The sequence below is a fragment of the Mauremys reevesii genome, linkage group 3 (genome assembly GCF_016161935.1).
Source record: "Mauremys reevesii isolate NIE-2019 linkage group 3, ASM1616193v1, whole genome shotgun sequence".
In the NCBI taxonomy this organism is placed as follows: Eukaryota; Metazoa; Chordata; order Testudines; family Geoemydidae; genus Mauremys; species Mauremys reevesii.
Window position 1 is genome coordinate 58,757,012 of NC_052625.1, and position 21,651 is coordinate 58,778,662.

General features: G+C 41.1%; 1 protein-coding gene across 5 annotated transcripts in view; it reads right to left on the reverse strand.

The window, feature by feature from the left end:
* The window catches only part of BABAM2 (BRISC and BRCA1 A complex member 2), a 425,434-nt gene that overhangs the window by 196,354 nt on the left and 207,429 nt on the right, over window positions 1-21,651 (reverse strand). For all 5 annotated transcript variants that reach the window (XM_039530877.1, XM_039530879.1, XM_039530878.1 and 2 more), the window contains one exon: window positions 15,328-15,402. In XM_039530877.1, the coding sequence (XP_039386811.1) occupies window positions 15,328-15,402 (75 nt within the window). The remainder of the gene's footprint in view (window positions 1-15,327; window positions 15,403-21,651) is intronic.

The window sequence follows — 21,651 nt, forward strand, 5'->3', positions numbered from 1 at the left end:
TAAGCAAAAGATTTTATTTCTAAAAGCTGCTAATAATATGTGATTTCTGGAAAACTAAAAATCAATAAAAAAGGTACACAATTCTGAACCAGAATTCTGCACAGAATCCTTATCCTGGAGTCAGCCTCCGTATATATATATATATATATTAATTTTGAAAGAATGTAGGGTGAATTAATAACTGCTACAGTACTTTGTACTTGCTGAAATAGGATGTTATTGATCAATATCAGTCTAACAGTGTTGCGTCATAACTCAGCATGGCCAGAAAACAAATTAAAAATAAATGTCAAAATTTTCCAATTTCTACCTCAGTAAACAGAATTTTAAAATGTTTCCAAATGCAATTCACATTGCAAAATATACGCCTAAAAGATGCTAGCAAAAGAGCTAGCAAAAAAAGAGCTAACAAAATATTTCAAACCCTAACTTTACAGGGGGAAATCTATATCTACAGATATACCTACATTTTCAAAATACATAGCTAGCCACCTTTCCTAAGAGTAGAGGAGAAATTAGCATGCCACTTAAATAAGATTTTTTTCAAAAGTCTTCTTTTCAGAGATCATCAGAAAAATATCCTATATGTAAATACCTACATCTTATCCAGCGATAATTCCATAATCTCAAACTATTTCCTTAGAGCTCCTTCTCCATGGTTACAATGTTTGATTCCCTTGCAAAACACTAATTCTCTCTTTAAAACCTCACAACAGTTACTGTTTTCAAAGTGTCTCTGACCTCTCTGTCTTTCAAGAGTCACCAGTAGTAGGTTAGGCAGCATATATTGAACCTTGGGCTTGATCCTGAAGTTGTTTCAATATGTGTAATATTCACATCTTGCAGTCAGTAAGGATTTTGCATAAGAAAAGAACGGACGATCGGGTACAAAGCTCTCGTGTTCAATTCATTAAGTAAAAAGTAGAGCTTTGCAAAGAAAAAATATGGAAATGTGTCTTTGCTGCAAGTGCGTTTTCATTATATTCAAACCTTTCTTTCTGAACCATTCTTTTGTTTGTAATATACAAGATCAGATACTTTTTATTTGCTTCTAATATGAAGCAATATGCCTAAAAAAATCCAACAATCGTAGTATGTTAATATCTATTAATGATCCCAATGATGGCTGTTATACTTTCAGTCTGCAAGAATTGGATCAGTTTTTACATCTGAAGGGCTTTTAAGGAAGAGAAAATTGTCTAAGACAGCACCTCTAGTAGTTAGAGTTTCATGTGGATCTTATTGGCATTCATACTTTTATTTTTATACCCACTACTGTTCTTAGAATTCAGGAAGCCAACTGAACTCAATTCAAAATTAATACAGTAACTACTTTAAACATGACCTGTTCCTTCAGTCTCCCTGATACTTAAAACTCCATTTATATTTGACCATGATTTCAAATTGCTATTCTTTGAAGAAGGAAAATGCTCTCATCACAATTGATAGAAAATAGATAGCATACATCCCCATGAATCAAGAGGAGACTGTAGCCCAAAGATTTAGTAGCACTACTAAGAGTCTTCTCAACAATGCACCTCTTCAAACAAGAGTATAACCTTTCAATGCAGAGCTTTGAAGAGATGTGTACTGTACATGATTAGCTACTGAGAAACTGGTGAGAATTCAGAGAAGAGCACCAAAAAAAATCAGAAGTCTAGAAGGACTGATATATGACAAAAGATTAAATAACTACAGCTTGTTTAGGGGACAGTGTGTGTTTGTGTGGAGGAGTGGAAGCGAAGGGACAGGAAAGAAGAGACATAGGACATGTTTACACTGCAGCTGGGGTGTTATTTCCAACTCAGACAGACATGCACACACTGGCTTTCATCAAGCTAGTATGCTAAAAATAGCAGTATAGCCACGCGGGCACAGGTGGTGGCACAGGCTAGTTGTCCAAGTACATACATAGGTTCTTGGTTGGGACTGTACTCCAAGCAGCTAGCCTGTGGTGCTGTCATTGCTGCCATGGCCACACTGCTACTTTTAGCGCATAGCTTAATGACAGCTAGCGCATGTATGTCTGCCGGAGCTGGAAATTTCACCTTCAGCTGCAGAGTTCGCTGCACAGTCATGTGAGCAATGAGTTTGATTCCTAGATCCAGCCTTCTATTTAATAAAGCTAATCGGGACAATGAGTATTGTGAGGGCAGCACGTTGGATCCTTGGGAAAAAAGGAGTACCACACATTGCTCATTAATTATTTTGACACTAAAAAAGGAGTTGTGGAAATTAATTATGCAGGATCACAATCCCATTTCCCATGGCCAGAAGGAAGGTGGGTGTGATATGGTGCCAGAAACAGAGAGTAAGTGTGGGGGTGTTGGGAGAATGGAGATGACTGAAGTGACGGGACAAATAATCAGGGTTCAGGCATGAACATACCTGTTGGGAGAGGACGAAGAAAAAGGTACTTTTAGCTATCTTGCAGGCTTGGAGACAGAATTTTCATTAGCAAAACCCCATAAAGCTATAACTTATATTCAACTGCTCAACCATTTAACTACAGTTAACTCTTAGGGTATGTCTACACTGCAAAGAAAGCGCTGAGGTGCAGAATCTTAGAGCCTTGGTCAATTGACTCAGACTCGTGAGACTCGGGCTGTAGGGCTAAATGTAACAATGTAAATGTTCCCAATCTGGCTGGAGCCTCGGATCTGAAACCCTTCTCTCTCATCAGAGATCAGAATCTGGGCTCCAGCCTGAACAGGAACTTCTACACTACTATTTTTAGGCCCTTATCCCAACCCCTAAGAGCCCAAGTCATTTGACCCAGGCTCTGAGATTCAATGCCATGGGCTTTTCTTTTTAGTGTAGACAAACCCTTAGCTTCTAGTTTGATTAGTGACTTGTTTGATAAAAACATACCCATAAACTTTAAAAAGAAGTACAGATCCTTGAAAAATGCAGACTTGAGAGTCAGTCTACTAAGAGTATTCCTTCACTGTTGTTAACTTGGGTGATAGGCAACTGGAACTGACTGCCTGGGTTAACCTAGCCTGGTTGTGGCTACATTGCAAAACCAGGCCCAAGTTACTGTGCCCTCACTGGTTTTCTACGCATCCATGTGTCTCTCCAGGACTTCTGAGAGCTTAGCCATGTTTCTTTGTCCTGCAGTAAGCTGAGCCACTCTACGCTTCTTTCCTTCTGCACATATGGGAGGAACTACAGAAAGGCAATGGAGGACCATCAACACTCAAATGATTAGCCTGCATCCTCATTGCAAAGTGAGCAGGTTACCAGCCTGAGTGAAAACAGGACTGAGCTCTAAATCATGTCCCCAGATAGATTAAACTCAGACTAGTTGAAGCACCAAACACAGGTGAGAAGATTTTGCATGTGGATGAGAGGGGGCTTAGAAGAAACACCCAAGTAACAACCCAAGTTAACTCTGCAGTGAAGACACACCCAAAGAGTGAAAATCAGTTTGAAATTTCCATTCTGTTTTGTTATTTTTAACCTAATCTATTTCCCTGTGACAAGATAGATGCCTATCACTCTTTTTTCTGTCATTATCAGAATAAAAAGTCAGTTAGATTCCATGAACAAGGAGGCACTGCAACACACAGCTTATTAAATCATTTTGCAATCATTTAAAAGACACAGCACTACGAAACATTGTAGAGCATGGCTGCAGGCTACAACACAACAATACAAACATGCAATCCTGCATTCACTTCTGTAGTTCACACATTAAACTGTCATTATGCTTGTAACCCATTTATATGTCAAATTCTGTCTGTCCTCTCACCTCTTCATGTAATTTATTCACATCTTTTCTTCCTACATTGAAACTTTAAATGAATTCTACAGTGTCTATCAACATTCAGCGGACTGTGCATAAACCAACATAATAACAAGAGAGCATTGACTGTAAAATGATCTTTTATTACAAAGCCCCAAGGCCTATTTATTATGTCTCAAGGGTCTTATTCACAAAAACATGCCTTACCCTGCAAATTATTTCTGAATAACTGAATGTGCCCTGGCTACTCTAATTCACAAAAATGTTTCAGGCACCGTCAGGATTCATAAACTACAAGAGTGCTGATCCAACACTACCTTCAGATACATCTTATAATTATAGGTGGAGCCGCAGAGTGGTGGCAGGAGAATAGGGGCAGAAGGGTCTCAACCCAGCTGGCCGCCAGAGCACACATCCCACTAGAACCTGGAATGGAACTCAAGATTTTTGAGTCGCATTATTCCTCTCCTGCTAGCAAGAATCTGTGAAAACGATTGGTAAAATGTGTATCTCATCTGCTCTAGTGACTGGTCCACACAGACAGTGGCAACTTACTACTGCTATCAGTTATTCTGTTGGCTCAAGTGACATATGTTTTTTCAGTTTGCTTTTTAAAAAAAAACAGTGGAAATTTTATATATAAAAAAACAATGTTAAAAGATTACTGTAAAGTTGCAAAGCCAAGCACTCACAAGTTAGGAATGCTAGAAGTAAGGTTGGCCTGTGTAACCTTATTCAGCCCTCTCAAGTGTATGCATTATGATATGTTCTTTATTTACATTATCATATACTATTTTTTCCACAGGACCACTGCCTCATTCAATGCACAGAATAGATTGTGCTCTGGAGATGAACCAGGGTTATGTAGTGAAGGAGACTGTTGTCTGCAGGATCCCTGGTTCATTTGTTGCAGGGGTTGAAATGTGTGTAGTGAATGACTCTAGGAACTGCAAGAAGAAGAAAAAATGGTATCACGGTTAAGGCACCTGAATGCGGCCTTGAAGAAACAGATTCTACCACTCACTGCCTCTAGCACAGAGTTCCTGTGATGACAGGTAAGACACATAAACCAGATCTTTCACAGGGGGTCGCTTATTATGCTCCTTATTTTCTGGAAGCCTAACTCAAGACACTGGATTCTGATTTGCAGAACTGCCAAACCTGCTTAGTTGCAACTGAAGTCAGTGGGAGCTGTGCTATATAATGGTAAGGATTCTAAAAAATAAAGCCCTAAGCATCTCAAATAGGTACCAAAATTAGTGGATATTTTTGGCCTGAATCTTTCAATGCCTCAATTCTCCATCTATAAAACAGGGATAATACAACCACTTCACCTCAGAGGGCTGTTCTGAAGATAAATTAATTCGTATTTATGAAGAATTCAGATTATTATAGTGATGAGCACTTTCAGGAAGCCCTTGAAGAAAGCAATAATTCTGTATTCAAAGCAGGGTTTGAACAGAGAGTAGTAAAGTTGCACAGACAACTTTAATTCTGCTTGACATTGCAACCTTAACACTCTTTTAATGTAAATTTTTGTATGTAATGCTATAATGTAATCCAAGAAATAGAAGTAGAACAAATGTCAAACTTTCCCTTTGCGTTAATCCAGTGAATGTCACAGGTCCCTGAGGATTAGAATTAGAACTATAACATATTTTGCACTTTTGCTGCCATGTGGCATGTGATATTTGGCCCATATCTTTCCTCACCCTGTAATGAGACACTTCAGGCCACCATCCTGTATATGAGATCACCCAGAGATGTCAAAGAAGGTTTTGGTGTAGATTGATGGCTGGATGTGGCTCTGTAATCTTAAGAAAAATGAGTCTTTACATTTCATTTTCCTTTTTGTGAGGAGATTAGAGAGTGGCTCTGGCTAAAATTTTCCAAAGCACCTACATGAATTTGGTACCCAAGTGCATAAATCAGTTTTGAAAATGGGACTTAGCAGCCTAAGTCTCATTGAAAGTCAACAGAATTTAGAGTCAGGACTTGTCTAGACGAATAGTGCACAACACTTTCCTGTTTGCTGGATTGCAGAAGCCCAATCCCACAATCAGTCCCTTATTTGTATTGATTCAGATCAAACACGTGTCCAGGGCCAGCTGACACTCAGTGCCCCTTCCCCTTAGGAGTTGGTAAAGTCCCTCTCTTACACCCTGCCTGTTTTTCAAAAGGCAGAAAAGAGTCTCTGACTCAGGAGACCATGACTATCTGGCTCAGCTATCCAATGCACTAAAGTACTTGCTGGAGACCATGCAAATCAGAAAAGAGCAAGTTCCACTTTCATTAGGAACCCTTTCCCCTATAGCTGGGGAATCAACTATGCACTGAGTTCATGTCTAAGTCTCATTTTTTTAAATACACCCCAGCGATTAGCCTACTTAGCAAATGTTTCCCAGAGCAAAAGAAGAGAGAGAATGGGTATTAGATTTTTAAAAAATCAAATTGCCATGTATATTTACATTAAATATTCTAGATCTATTAATATTAATAATATATTTCTATATTAGATTTTTGAAAAGTTTCCTCCAATATTTCCCCGCCAGTTCTGAATAACTATCTCATCTGGATATTTTGGGAAAGTCCTGGTGAACTGATCTGATCTCTCAGTGAAAGATGGATAAGTTATTATTCCTGATGTCCATTTAAGTGTGGGGTGAGGGGAAGCTAATCCTATGGAGACCTGAAGTTCTGAAGGCTAGGTTACTGTCAACAGTAAAAGAAAGCAACCAAATCTCATTGCAAATCTACCATGTTATTTGGGCTTGGCTGGCACAGGCATTCATTTGAGCTCAATCTTGTGTGCATGTACAGTGAGTTGCAAACTTCTACTCCCAGCCTAGGAACCAAAACCATGGTCCTACACTAAAATCAATAGGGGCAAGAAGGAAATCACTATGATACAGGATGCTCTCTCCCCAATTCTCAGATGTCTCTCTCTCTCTCTCTATATATATATACACATTTGCATTTATAATTACTGAAGTCTTTGCACAATGCTCAGCTAACTGATTACATATTATGCACCTATGAAAATAATAAATTGAGATGTTCTCATATTTACACGCTCTTATATATTATACGCTCTGTCTAGTTTAAGGAAGATGGAGGCGATGTCCATAGTGTACATGGCCACAATACTCTTTAATCCAGCCTTGAGCATGTCACCTACTAACAATCCATGTGGCCCCGGCTGATGCACACTAGACGTTCCCTAATGTGCTTTGTGTACTGCTGTTAGGAAGGGGTCCTGAACCTTCTTCTGTTGCAACAGTGTCATAGTTTGGAAAATAGGGCTATCAAGCAATTAAAAAATGAATCATGATTAATTGTGCGATTAATCGCACTGTTAAACAATAATAGAATACCATTTATTTAAATATTTTTGTATGTTTTCTACATTTTCAAATATATTGATTTCAATTATAACAGAATACAAAATGTACAGTGCTCTCTTTATATTTATTTTTGATTACAAGTATTTGGACTGTAAAAAAAAATAGTATTTTTTCAATTCACCTAATACAAGTACCATAGTGTCATCTCTTTACCATTAAAGTTGAATTTACAAATGCAGACGTGTGTACAAAAAAAAACTGCATAAAAAAAATGTAAAATTTTAGAGCCCGCAAATCCACTCAGTCCTACAATTTGCAGGCGCTAGTGCTGTCTGCTTCTTGTTTACAATGTCACCTGAAAGTGAGAAAAGGCGTTCTCATGGCACTGTTGTAGCTGGTGTTGCAAGATATTTACGTGCCAGATGCACTAAAGATTCATATGTGCCTTCATGCTTCAGCCACCATTCCAGGGGATATGCATCCATGCTGATGACAGGTTCTGCTCGATAATCCAAAGCAGTGAGGACTGACGCATGTTTATTTTCATTATCTGAGTCAGATGCCACCAGCACAAGGTTGGTTTTCATTTTTGGTGGTTTCGAATTAGGGTTAGTGTGGCCGCAAATCGATGGTATTGGCCTCCGGGACCTATCCCACAGTGCACCATTGTGACCACTCTGGACAGCGATCTGAACTCAGATGCACTGGCCAGGTATACAGGAAAAGACCCATGAACTTTTGAATTTCATTTCCTGTTTGCCCAGCGTGGAGAGCTGATCAGCACAGGTGACCACGCAGAGCTCATCAGCACAGGTATCCATGCAGTCTGAGAATCGAAAAAGAGCACCAGTATGGACTGTACGGGAGGTACTTGATCTGATCGCTATATTGGGAGAGGATTCCGTGCTAGCAGAACTACGTTCCAAAAGACGAAATGCCAAAACATTTGAAAAAATCTCAAAGGGCATGATGGAGAGAGGCCACAATAGGGACTCACTACAGTGCCGCGTGAAAGTTACGGAGCTCAGACAAGCCTATCAGAAAATCAAAGAAGCAAATGGAAGGTCTGGGGCAGAGCCGCAGACATGCTGCTTCTACACTGAGCTGCATGCAATTCTGGGGGGGGGCCACCGTCACTACCCCACCTCTGACCATGAATTACAAGGAGGGGGTAATCTCAGCCATGCCTGAAGATTCTGCGGACAGGGAAGATGATGATGAGGAGGACAATGAGCTTGCGGAGAGCACACAGCACTCCGTTCTCCCCAATAGCCAGGATCTTTTTCTCAGCCTGACTGAAGTAACCTCCCAACCCTCCCAAAGCAGTATCCCAGACCATGAAGCCATGGAAGGGACATCTGGTGTGTGTACCTTTGCAAATATAAAACATGGTTTAAACGAAAGTGTTTTTTAATGATTAATTTGTCCTGAGGACTTGGGATGCATTCATGGCCAGTACAGCTACTGGAAAAGTCTGTTTACGTGTCTGGGGATGGAACGGTAAACCTCCAGGGACATCTCCATGAAGCTCTCCTGGTGGTACTCCAAAAGCCTTTCCAGAAGGTTTCTGGGCAGTGCAGCCTTATTCCATCCTCCATGGTAGGACACTTGACCACGCCATGCATGTAGCAAGTAATCTGGTATCATTGCATGACAAAGCCTGGCAGGGTATGGTCCTGGTGTTTGCTGGCATTCAAGCAACATCCGTTCTTTATCTCGCTGTGTTATCCTCAGGAGAGTGATAACGTTCATGGCAACCTGGTTGAAATACTGGAATTTAATTAAGGGGACAGAGGTGGCCATTCCTACGGGGCTGTTTGCCTGTGGCTGAAAAGAAATCCTTCCCTGCAGTTAGCCAAGTGTGTGGGGGGGAGGGGGAGGATTGGCGCTGAGCTTTTCACATTTGGCTAGCAGGGATCTTCCCTGATAGCAGCCATGCAGTAGGGGGAGGGGTAAAGTGATCATCCCAGAGAACTGGATGCGGGGGGAGGTTAGTTTCTTTTCTGCTGCTGCATGTTAACAGGAAAACCGCAGCACTCAACGGGCTTTGCTTGGTATGTGGGAAAGGAGGGCGCTGTATATATGAAGGCTGCAAAAGCCGAAAGACAATGGCTTACCATGGCCACATGCAAGCCGAACTCTGTTGCCCGGACCTGCGTCTGTGATCTCTAATACCAAAGCCACGGGCACTCAATATTAAGATACAAAATGCGACCTTGTACTGAAATCACATGTACTATGTAATGTGAATAGTGTTGTTCACCATGAAAAAGTAAAACTAGTGTTCTGTAAAATGTATTTTTTTAAATACTTCTCTCCCTTTTTTTTCCGCCCTCCCTCCCGCAGCTGCAAATTTTTCAAGCCTCCCTCCTCCGTCCCAAAGGCTATCTCAGATAAGGCGGCGGAAAAAAAGGACGTGAGACCAAATGTTCACTGAAATCATGGATTTGACCCGCAATGAAAGAGCTCATCTGAATGAGTGGAAGGACGTGGTATCAAAGTACAGGACAGATGCCAGTGACCGTGAGGACAGGAGGGACACTCGAGATGAGAGGTGGCAGCAGGAAGATCAGCGGTGGCGGGATGCAAAGCTGGGGCTGCTGCATGATCAAACTGACATGCTCCAGCGTCTGGTGGAGCTTCAGGAACGGCAGCAGGATCACAGAGTGCCGCTGCAGCCCCTGTATAATCACCCTCCCCCCTCACCATGTTCCATAGCCTCCTCACCCAGACGTGTAAGAACGCGGGGAGGGGGAGAGAGAGAGGCTCCGTGCACCCGCCCACTCCACCCCAGTGGACAGCCCAAGCAAAAGGCTGTCATTACTTTGAACTTTTTTAGTGGCCTTTTCCTTCCCCCCATCCTCCTCCCAAACCCAACCCGGGCTACCTTGTCAGTTCTCTCTCTCTTTTTATAATCAATTAATAAAGAATACATGATTTTTAAACGATAGTGACTTTATTTCCTTAAAAAGCAAGCTGTGATTGAAGGGGGAGGGTGGGTTACTTAAAGGGAATGAGTCAATCAAGGGGGCAGGTTTTCCTCAAGGAGAAACAAACAGAACTTTCACACCATAGCCTGGCCAGTCATGAAACTGGTTTTCAAAGCTTCTCTGATGCACAGCGCTTCCTGGTGTGCTCTTCTAATCGCCCTGGTGTCTGGCTGCGCGTAATCAGCGGCCAGGCGATTTGCCTCAGCCTCCCACCCCGCCATAAAGGTCTCCCCGTTACTCTCACAGAGATTGTGGAGAACACAGCAAGCAGCAATAATAATGGGTATATTGGTTTGGCTGAGGTCTGAGTGAGTCAGTAACGTGCGCCAGCGTCCCTTTAAACATTCAAATGCACATTCTACCACCATTCTGCACTTGCTCAACCTGTAGTTGAACAGCTCCTGACTACTGTCCAGGCTGCCTGTGTATGGCTTCATGAGCCGTGGCATTAAGGGGTAGGCTGGGTCCCCAAGGATAACAATAGGCATTTCAACATCCCCAACTGTTAGTTTCTGGTCTGGGAAGTAAATCCCTTGCTACAGCCGTCTAAACAGAGTAGTGTTCCTGAAGACGCGAGCATCATGAACCCTTCCCGGCCATCTCACGTTGAGGTTGGTGAAACATCCCTTGTGATCCACCAGTGCTTGCAGCACCATTGAAAGGTACCCTTTGCAGTTTATGTACTGGCTGCCCTAGTGCTCCGGTGCCAAGATAGGGATATGGGTTCCATCTATCGCCCCACCACAGTTAGGGAATCCCATTGCAGCAAAGCCATCCACTATGACCTGCACATTTCCTAGTCACTACCTTTGGTAGCAGCAGGTCAGTGATTGCTTTGGCTACTTGCATCACAGCAGCCCCCACAGTAGATTTGCCCACTCCAAATTGATTCCCAACTGACCAGTAGCTGTCTGGCGTTGCAAGCTTCCACAGGGCTATCGCCACTCACTTGTGAACTGTGAGGGCTGCTCTCATCTTGGTATTCTGGCACTTCAGGGCTGGGGAAAGCAAGTCACAAAGTTCCATGAAAGTGCCCTTACGCATGCAAAAGTTTCACAGCCACTGGGAATCATCCCACCAGTCTGTGCTTGTTTTCTGGGCCCCAAATCGGTGTTCCATGGCTAGAACCTGCCCCATTAACAGCATGATCTCCAAAGCGCTGGAGCCCACAGTTTGAGAGAATTCTGTGTCCATGTCAATGTCACTCTCGTTGCCGCACTGCCGTAGCCGCCTCCTCCTCGCCTGGTTTTTCAGGTCCTGGTTCAGCATAAACTGCACAAGAATGTGCGAGGTGTTTACAATGTCCATGACTTCTGTCTTGAGCTGAGCGGGCTCCATGCTTGCTGTGGTATGGCGTCTGCACAGTTTACCCAGAAAAAAAGGCGCAAAACAGTTGTCTGCCGTTGCTTTCACGGAGGGAGGGGGAGGATGTACCCAGAACCACCAGCAACAATGCTTTTTTGCCCCATCAGGCACTGGGATCTCAACCCAGAATTCCAATGGGTGGGGAAGACTGGGAACTATGGGATAGCTATGAGATAGCTATCCACATTGCAACGCTCCAGAAATCGACGCTACCCTCAGTACATGGACGCACACCGCCGAATTAATGTGCTTAGTGTGGCCACGTGCATTCGACTTTATATAATGTTTCCTAAAATCGGTTTCTGTAAAATCGGAATAATCCCGTAATGTAGACATACCCCAACAGAGGAAGTCTAGAGTATGTGGACACAATGAACATAAATGAACTCACAACCCTTTGGAGATGACTGGGCTAATTGAATTAACAATGCACTTTCTAAAAACTGCCAAAGTAATGATGAATGTGGTACTGAATGTAAAACACATTGTTCTTGCAAAGCATCAATGATGGGCTCCACACTCCAGGAAAGATGTGGAAAACATTGCAGAAATTCCAGAGGATTAAAGGTCTAGAAAACATGACCTAGGAGGAAAGATTGAAAAAATTGGGTTTGTTTAGTCTGGAGACGAGAACACTGAGGGGGGACATGATAACAGTCAAGCACGTAAAAGACTGTTATAAAGAGGAGGGTGATAAATTGTTCTCCTTATCCACTGAAGACAGGACAAGAAGTAATGGGTTTAAATTGCAGCAAGAGAGATTTAAGTTAGATACTAGGAAAAAACTTCCTAATTGTAATGGTAGTTAAGAACTGGAACAAATTACCTAGGGAAGTGGTGGAATCTCCACTATTGGAGGTTTTTAAGAACAGGTTGGACAAACAGCTGTCAGGGATGGTCTAGAAAATACTTAGTCCTGCCTCAGTGCAGGGGACTGGACTAGATGCCCTATCAAGGTCCCTTCTAGTCCTACATTTTTGTTGTTTTTCAAGTGAATAATAAGCATTTCCTTAGTACTAGCACCAAAACATCCTTTCCTCCAATATCTCCATAAGCTCCTCATTCATTTCAGGATCAAGTGGAAAACTTCTCTCCTCGTTCTAACACCCTCTCTGGGCTTGTTCAACTCTACTTTTATGGATCCTGTCTGTCTCTACTCCACTTATCTAATAATTAGTCTTCTCTCAAACTGTATAACATACTACTGTAAGTGTAAGAGCCTTCTTTTCTGCAAATTCTTATATCTGAAATAGCATTCTTCTATTACTCTACTTTATGTGCACTCCACTCTCTTGTTTTCAAATGAAATTTGAAAGCAACTGCTAATGTTGCTTATAAGGTCACCAAGAAGTGCAATCCTGCCACACAGTAAATTTACTGAAGCACCACAGAACTATTTACGGAACAGCATATTTCACAGTTCTAGTGTAAATTTACTATAGGAAAACTACATTTTGGGGGACCTTCACTATACCTCTTAATTTCTCTGTCCTCTTCTGCTACTATTTAATTCTAATTACATAAATTGACCTCTACTTGGGAAAGTCTCAGAGTTTGTAGGTTTTCTCCCTCCTTCTACCTCACAGAACTGGCCAGCATTTTGTTCCCCCAATCCCATGGATCACTAGAAATCTGCAGAAATCATATCCATCTGTCCAAAGGCCTTCTGTTCTGTCCCCAACCCAAAGCAGAAGTTTCAGATCTGGGTCCCCTTCATTTCTGGAAGTGGAGGGGACCTCTCAGACCAATAATATATAAAACTCTGTAAAATTCTTTGAATTCTCTCCTTTATAGAAAGTGTCATATACAATGAAGTTATATTTATCATATACACTTTGGAGAAAAAGGAGAAAAAACACAAAAGGGGAAAAATATCCTCTTACCAAAATAAAGATAATATTTATGCCAAAACAGTATTTAACAAACTGCTTTAATAAACTGCTTATAAATATTCTTAGATACATATTCACATGATCTTAAATAGATACCTAACTGAGACAACTGAGTGATACAAGCATGCATGTATCCACAGGGGTGCCGAGGTAAACATATTGCTGTCCTGGAAAGAAAAGTAATTTGTAGACCTAAATTAACTCTACTTCATGCTCATTTTCTGAGTTCTTCATTTTGTTTTACTATATGTATTTTTTGTAATAAGGCTAGATCCAGGGGATCTGCTGTATTGTGCCAGACACCATCCCTGATTGGGTTGTATAACCCAGGGTGCATAACAAAGAGTTAGTCGACTGTAAATTGAGGATAAAGGTTTAACGAAGCACACACTTGACTCAGGAAAAGTACAGTGCATGTATTTTCTTGAGTTAATCACATAAAAATCTCTCATAAATACACCTCTACCCCGATATAATGCGACCCGATAGAATGCGAGTTCGCATACAACAGGGTAAAGCTCTGACACGCTGTTCTGAGCAGCGTGTTAAGGGTGTCGGGCCAGGCTGGGGCTGAGGGGTTTGATAAGGGGCAGAGGATCTCAGGGGAGGTCAGCGGCTCCCCCCTCAGGGTGTGGGGGGCAGGAGCTGTAGGAGGGCTCTTTTGGGGGCCCGCAGTCCCAGAGTGGCCCAGAGGATTAGCGGGGGGCCGGGAGCAACCCGCTCCACTTCCCTCGCCCCGGCCCCAGCCGTGTCGCTTGGGGGAGGGGGCGCTTGGGGGAAGGGATCCCCCCGCACTCACCAGCAGCAGCAGAAGCGGAGCAACCTGGTCCCAGCCCGCTCCACTCCGCCAGCTCCCAGCTGCAGCGCTCCGCTTCCTGCCACAGGTGAGTACGGGGGTTGTCCTTTCCCCAACCTCTCCGCACTCACCGACAGCGGGAAGTGGAGCGCCGTGGCTGGGAGCTGGCAGGGTGGAACAGACTGGGGGTCGGGCTGCTCCGCTTCCCGCCGCTGCTGGTGAGTGCCTGTCAGGGAGCCGGGAGGGGTGGATAGGGGTCAGAGCAGTCAGGGGATGGGGGGTTTGGCAGGGGGCAGGATCCTGGGGGTGATTAGGGATGGGGGTCTCTGGAGGGGACAGTCAGGGAACAAGGAACAGGGAGGGGGAGGGCAAAGCAAGTTTGATATAACGCGGTCTCACCTATAACACGGTGAGATTTTTTGTCTCCCAAGGACCACGTTATATCGGGGTAGAGGTGTAGTGCCTGTATTTTCAATGCCTCAAGCTCTTATTTAAATACTCTACAGAGAAAGCTCATTTTTTGCATGTAGTACATGTGCACACAGCACACCGCTTGTTGGCACCTAAACCACAAAGAACAGGGATGACGAAAAACATCTACAGCAAACCTTTGCTTATTAAGCAAAAATCACCATCCATTCCATCCTGATACCTGTAACATTTAAAGGTTATATTTGAATTCATTCTTGCATTGCTTTTCTGATGTTGGTGATAATACCACATTATCATTATACCACAATTATCTGCAGTTTTATGTGAGTAGGAAGAAAGGATGCAGAGTCAGAATAAGCACAATAATAAAATGGACTTAGTGAATCGTAGGCTCCTGCATAGTCTTTAAGATGGAATCTAATCAAATCAGTGTGTTAGTTTTCTTAGTCAATTAATCCAGGTGGATTCTCCCCTCCCTCCCCATCATGATGGGTAAAACTTTGGGGTGAAAAAACTGATTTTTTTTTCATTTGGAAGAAAACTCCTTTCATTGTTACACATTTGCAAGGACAATTTAGTCAGGAATACAAAATAACTCTACTGACACTTTTCCAGCCCACCAACCAAAAATTTTGAAAGGTCTGATTTTCAGCTTCTTAGCTAAATTTCTGAAATTCAAAATAGAATTATTACTGGGAACATCTCACTAGTCCAAACTTTCACACAAAATGAGCACCGTCAATACAGTCACTTATTTTACCTTGAGAAGGTATGTGGGAATATTGCTGAAATCCACAGGTAACTTCAAAAGGAAGCGAGCTGAGAATTCACCAGTCTGAGGAGAAAGGAACAAAAATAATGAGACCTACAGCTAAAGTGATCTCACTGTCTATTATCTACAGCAGACAGAGTCACAAGCTGAACCTATTCAGACTGAAATATTTAGCAAGGCAGTACCTTCTAGCAACTGGGGGAGGAAGAGTGCAACAGCTTTCAATAGTAATTGCTGAAAATGAAAAAAACATTTATTTACAGCTTTCACAATAATTTTCACAATGTACCCCAAGACTCTAGGGGCATTGCTCCCACTGAGTCAATGGTAAAAAGGTCCTTAGAGAGCATAATGGCTGGCACCATATAAGAACCTACATTAGATTAAACCAGGCCCTACGTCTTCTCTTTACTCATCACTGTTGAAGTCATTGCTTCTGCAGCCACAAGTTAACTCGCATCCTAAGTGTTTTAACAAATGGATTACATCTAGTAGCATAAATTATTCCCATGAATGTAAACACCTCATGAAAACTCAAATTACAATAATAAGGGGGGAATGTAAAGGTCACCAATGACATGTTGCAACAAACTACATCCTGACTGCTAAATAGGTACATCTTTAAAGAACTCTACTTTAAAAATTACAGGCAAAAGAATTACTAATCTGTATTGCATCCAGAATACAATGTAATACACAATCTCTCTATACGGGTGTCACTTAAACATCCCAATCAAGACGAGGGCCCTACTGTACTTAATACTGTACAAATACAGAGGTAGACAGTCAATATCCTGAAGAGTTTACAATCTAATTTTAGGGCTAGATTTTCTGAAGAGTTTAGAACCCAACAGTTCTCACTTAGGAACCTAAATATATTGCTCAGATTTTCAAACATGCTCAGCACTCAGTAGCTCCCACTGAGAATGATGAGAAAATTTTGCCCCTTTATTTAGGTGCCATAGTGGAAACTGAGCATGTTTTTTGAAAATCAGGCCCCACTTTTGCAAATCTGGCTATTTGTGTGTTCCAGTACAGCATTTAGATGCATCGGAAATTGGCATTGCACACATCTCTAATTTTTAAAAAATGGGAAATTCATTATATGTATTTTGATGGTACACTTATTTAATATAGTGACTGCCTGAATGTTACTGGGAAGAACCTGGCATAATTACCACTAATAACTAAAGGGACTGCAGCCGTGCCAATCTCATCAACACTTTCTGCTACAGTGAAAATAAAGCCCCCAAAATACAGTGAAAGTACTATGGTATCAGATAAAAAGAATATTTTTTCCTTGCAACTGAATAATCACATATAAGATGAAACGTCCTTTTTTACAACTGAAGAGACTTGTTGAGAGAAAAAGGGGATGTAACAAGGTTATTCTTTCAATAGGTGTCTACTGTATACAACTCTATTTCCAGGGATTTAAAATATGGCTAAAAATCCTTTGAGCATTTACCCGTCCAACTGTACAAGATCTTTCTCTGACAAAACTATATTAGAACATTTTTAAGTTATACTAGTGGAGGAAAAGAGAAAAGCATGGATAGAGTCTTCCTCTTGCCCCATCATTTAGGTATGTGCTTGCTTGTTAAATAAAATTTTTCATGCCATTAATTTCCAAAGTGGGATAGTCTCTCTGAATGGGGGGAGGGAAGAGAGGAAAAAAAGACTAATAAATGTTTTATTTTATAAAGAGAGCTACAGGACCTGTATGGCAATGTAAATTACTTCTTTTAAATAGACATTTATGGAAACTGGGTGTTATTGTAGTCTAGAAACCAAATTTTAGCTTTCCACCATTTTAGACCACAAATTAGTTTTGCCATAATTCATCCATATTGAAAATTTCACTCTGTCAACTAATAATAATTAGAAATGAGCAAAGGAAGTTTTGTTCAAATCAGAATTCACACTGGACTATGATATGGGTTCCAGGACAAACTAGAAGTACCAGAGCTATAGTTTGAGTTTGGAGGATGCCATAAAACTCATGAGCTGTTTGATAACAAACTGCAAAATGAGGTTCTCTCACAGTTGAGGAGGGATTCCTATTTCCTCTCATTAGGGCAGTCCACCTCTGCACACATCTGGGTAGCAGCCCTTTTCTGTTGACAGAAAATGACCATCCTTCCTTCTCAGCAATGAAATGATCCTACCTGTAAAGGGCTCAATTTTACTCCCATTGGCGTCAATGGTGCAGGATTTGTCCAAAGGTAAACAAATGTACTGAGAACTTTGAGACTGATTTCTGTAAATAAAGCCTTTGTTTGTGACAGTAACTGGAATGTGCCAAATGAGTTGTACATAATCAGGAGGGGAAAGAGATTCTTTCATTCTCAACATCTTCTGGTTTGTTCTACTCTTAGCAAACTTGGAGAGATCTTAAGATGTGAGAACTTGAGCTGAAAATAGTGTAGCTGGTTCAGAAGTAGCATTTAAATCAGTGTGGAAGAAAGAACTGGTAAGAGGGTTTTCCATAATAAATCTTCAGGATTTATCTTCAGGATTATGTAAATTGTAAAACCTAGAGGGCTGCTTTGCAACTGTTGTCTACTGAGAAGTCGCCAAACTCTCCCTAACACTGCTGTTTTTTATGCATCAAGTGTATGCAAAGGAAATGGGAAGGATTTCCTTTCTGTTTCATACGCTTCCTTAAAATAAGGCCTTATCCACCTGGCTATGAGAAGACTAAGCTCATTCTTCTAGAAAGAAATAAACATTGGTCTGATTTCCTAAAGATTTTAACCCCGCTGAGACATAAAGTAAGGATATTTCATGCATTATGTCAAAAAAGTGATGGTTTGTCTTTTTTTGTATAACCCGGGGGGGGGGAGAAATACTTTAATTAATCTAACATTAAGCACACAAAAATCAGGATATACCAAGGAAAGGCAGGTGAATGCTTGTTCAATTTTAACTCTGCCTTATTTCTGCATATGCATTACAGATCTGGTATCTAATTACTCATATACTTTTTCTATAACCAATGGGGGCAAATTTAAGGTTGAGTGAATGTTCGGTGATAATTCAGCATTTCCTGACATTTATGTGCCACTTTCATGTTGCACTACCAGAGTTCTTTGCATATGATTTCCATAGGGTTTGAAAAATTTTAAGTGGACAGAAACAGAAAAAAGAAAGGAAGAAGAAAAAAAAATAAAGATGCGAAACTACAGAATGCAAGTACAATATATATGTGTGTAAATGAGAATGTGCATGTATATGCAGGGGCTAGGTATACATTATGTACTCAATGAAAGGGTGTGTGGTGTTTGTCTTTGCAGGTAGGTGCAGATAAAGCCATGTACACAATTACAAGCAATCTTAACACCATGTAGGGAGGGGTATCCATACACGCAGAGAGAGAGAGAGAGCGAGAGAGAGTGTCTCTCTCTCTCTCTCTCTCTGAGTGTGAGGTGAACTGAGGCTCTCTCTGTAGAACATATTAAAGTATGCACTTGGTAAAATTTCTATCGAAATAATTCCATAGGGCATTTTTATAATTCAACTTCAAAGTTTCCCTCCAAATTTAGCATAGCAGGCACTTCTTACTGAGAAACACTTTTCCCATCCCAAGTCTCCTAGTGACCTTTGCCACACTCAAAGCACTCCTTAAAACTACTGGTAATTTCTTCCAAAAGGCCTTTCCACAATAAATGTATAAGGGCCTGACAACTTAAGCCTACCTGCTTGTGCTGGGATTTGTGCATAGTTAACAACATTGTAAGAGAGTTTTTCAAAACTCATCTGTGTTCTATGTATTTCTTATCTGTATGACCCACATTATGTTTGAAATATACACGGTTTCTATCTACACTGCAAGCTACTTGAGGTAAGGTCTTCATTTTCCTACATGTTCTCTTTAGCAGCAAATACATTTTAAAATTCAGATATCTTTACCTGAGTTATAATAAATGTGTCCATAATTTATTTAATGTTTAACAAATTTAATGTTTCCCCCTCACATAAATCTTAAAATGCTCAAGGGATTTGCTTCAAAATATATTTAAACAAGTTTTTGTTTGTTTGTTTTAAAGTGAGACCAAAAAAAGTTAGAACGTAAGAACGGTCATACTGGGTCAGTCACCTAGCCCAGTATCCTGTCTTCTGACAGTGGCCAATACCAGGTGCCCCAGAGGGAATGAATAGAACAGATAATCACCAAAGTGATCCATCTCCTGTCACCCATTCCCAGCTTCTGGCAAACAGAGGCTAGGGCCACCATCCCTGTCCATCCTGGCTAATAGCCATTGATGGACATATCCTCCATGAACGTATCTAGGTCTTTTTTGAACCCTGTTATAGTCTTGGCCTTCACAACATCCTCAGGCAATGAGTTTCACAGGTTGACTGTACGTTGTGTGAAAAAAATACTTCCTTTTGTTTGTTTTAAACCTGCTGCCTAATAATTTCGTTTGGTGACCCCTAGTTCTTGTGTTATGAGAAGGAGTAAATAACACTTCCTTATTTACTTTCTCTATACCCCTCATGATTTTATAGACTTCTATCATAACTCCCCTTAGTCATCTCTTTTCCAAGCTGAAAAGTCCCAGTCTTATTAATATCTCCTCATATGGCAGTCGTTCCATACCGCTAATCATTTTTGTTGCCCTTTTCTGAACCTTTTCCAATTTCAATATATCTTTTTTGAGATGGGGCGACCACATCTGCATGCAGTATTCAAGATGTGGGCATACCATGAATTTATATAGAAGCAATATGATATTTTCTGTCTTATTATCTATCCCTTTCTTAATGATTCCCAACATTCTGTTTGCTTTTTTGACTGGCACTGCACATTGATTGAATGTTTTCAGAAAACTATCCAAATAACTCCAAAATCTCTTTCTTGAGCGGTAACAGCCAATTTAGACCCCATTGTTTTATATGTATAGTTAGGATTATGTTTTCCAATATGCATTACTTTTCATTTATCAACATTGAATTTCATCTGCCATTTTGTTGCCCAGTCACCCAGTTTTAAGAGAGCCTTTTGTAGCTCTTCACAGTCTGCCTGCGACTTAACTATCTTGAGCAATTTTGTATCGCCTGCAAATTTTGCCACCTCACTGTTTACCCCTTTTTCCAGATCATTTACGAATATACTGAATAGGGCTGGGCCCAGCACTGTTTACCGATCTCCATTCTGAAAACTGACCATTTATTCCTACCCTTTTTTTTAACCAGTTACCAATCCATGAGAGGACCTTCCCTCTTAAGCAAAATACGCTGTCATTGGATAAGAGCCTTTGGTGAGGATCCTTGTCAAAGGCTTTCTGAAAATCTAAACACACTATATTCATTGGATCCCCCTTGTCCACATGCTTGTTGACCCCCTCAAAGAATTCTAGTAGATTGGTGAGGCATGATTTCTCTTTACAAAAACCATGTTGACTCTTCCCCCAACAAATTATGTTCATCTATGTGTCTGACAATTTTGTTATTTACTATAGTTTCAACTAGTTTGCCCGGTGCTGAAGTCAAGTTTACCAGCCTGTAATTGCCGGGATCACCTCTGGAGCCCTTTTTAAAAATTGGCGTCACATTAGCTATCCTCTAGTCATCTGTTACAGAAGTTGATTTACATGATACGTTACAGATGACAGTTAGTAGTTCTTCAATTTAACATTTGAGTTCCTACAGAACTCTGGTGAATACCATCTGGTCCTGGTGACTTATTACAGTTTAGCTCATCAATTTGTTCCAAAACCTCCTCTAATGACACCTTAATCTGGGACAGTGCCTCAGATTTGTTACCTAAAAATAATGGCTCAATTGTGGGAATCTCCCTAACATCCTCAGCTGTGAAGACCAATGCAAAGAATTCACTTAGTTTCTCTGCAATGGCCTTATCATCCTTGAGTGCTCCTTTAGCATCTCAATTGTCCAGTGGCCCCACTGGTTGTTTAGCAGGCTTCCTGCTTCTGATGTACTTGAAAAAAATTGCTGTTACTTTTTGAGTCTTTGGCTAGCTGTTCTTCAAATTCTTTTTTGGCCTTCCTACTTATATTTTTACATTTCATTTGCCAGAGTTTATGCTCTTTTCTATTTTCCTCAATAGGATATAACTTCCAATTTTTAAAGAATGCCTTTTTGCCTCTCTCTGCTTCCTTTACTTTGTTGTTTAGCCACGGTGGCACTTTTTGGTTCTCTTACTATGTTTTCTAATTTGGGGTATACATTTAAGTTGAGCCTCTATTATGGTGTCTTTAAAAAGTTTCCATGCAGTTTGCAGGGATTCACTTTTGTACCTTTTAATTTCTGTTTAACTAACCGTCTCGTTTTTGTGTAGTTCACCTT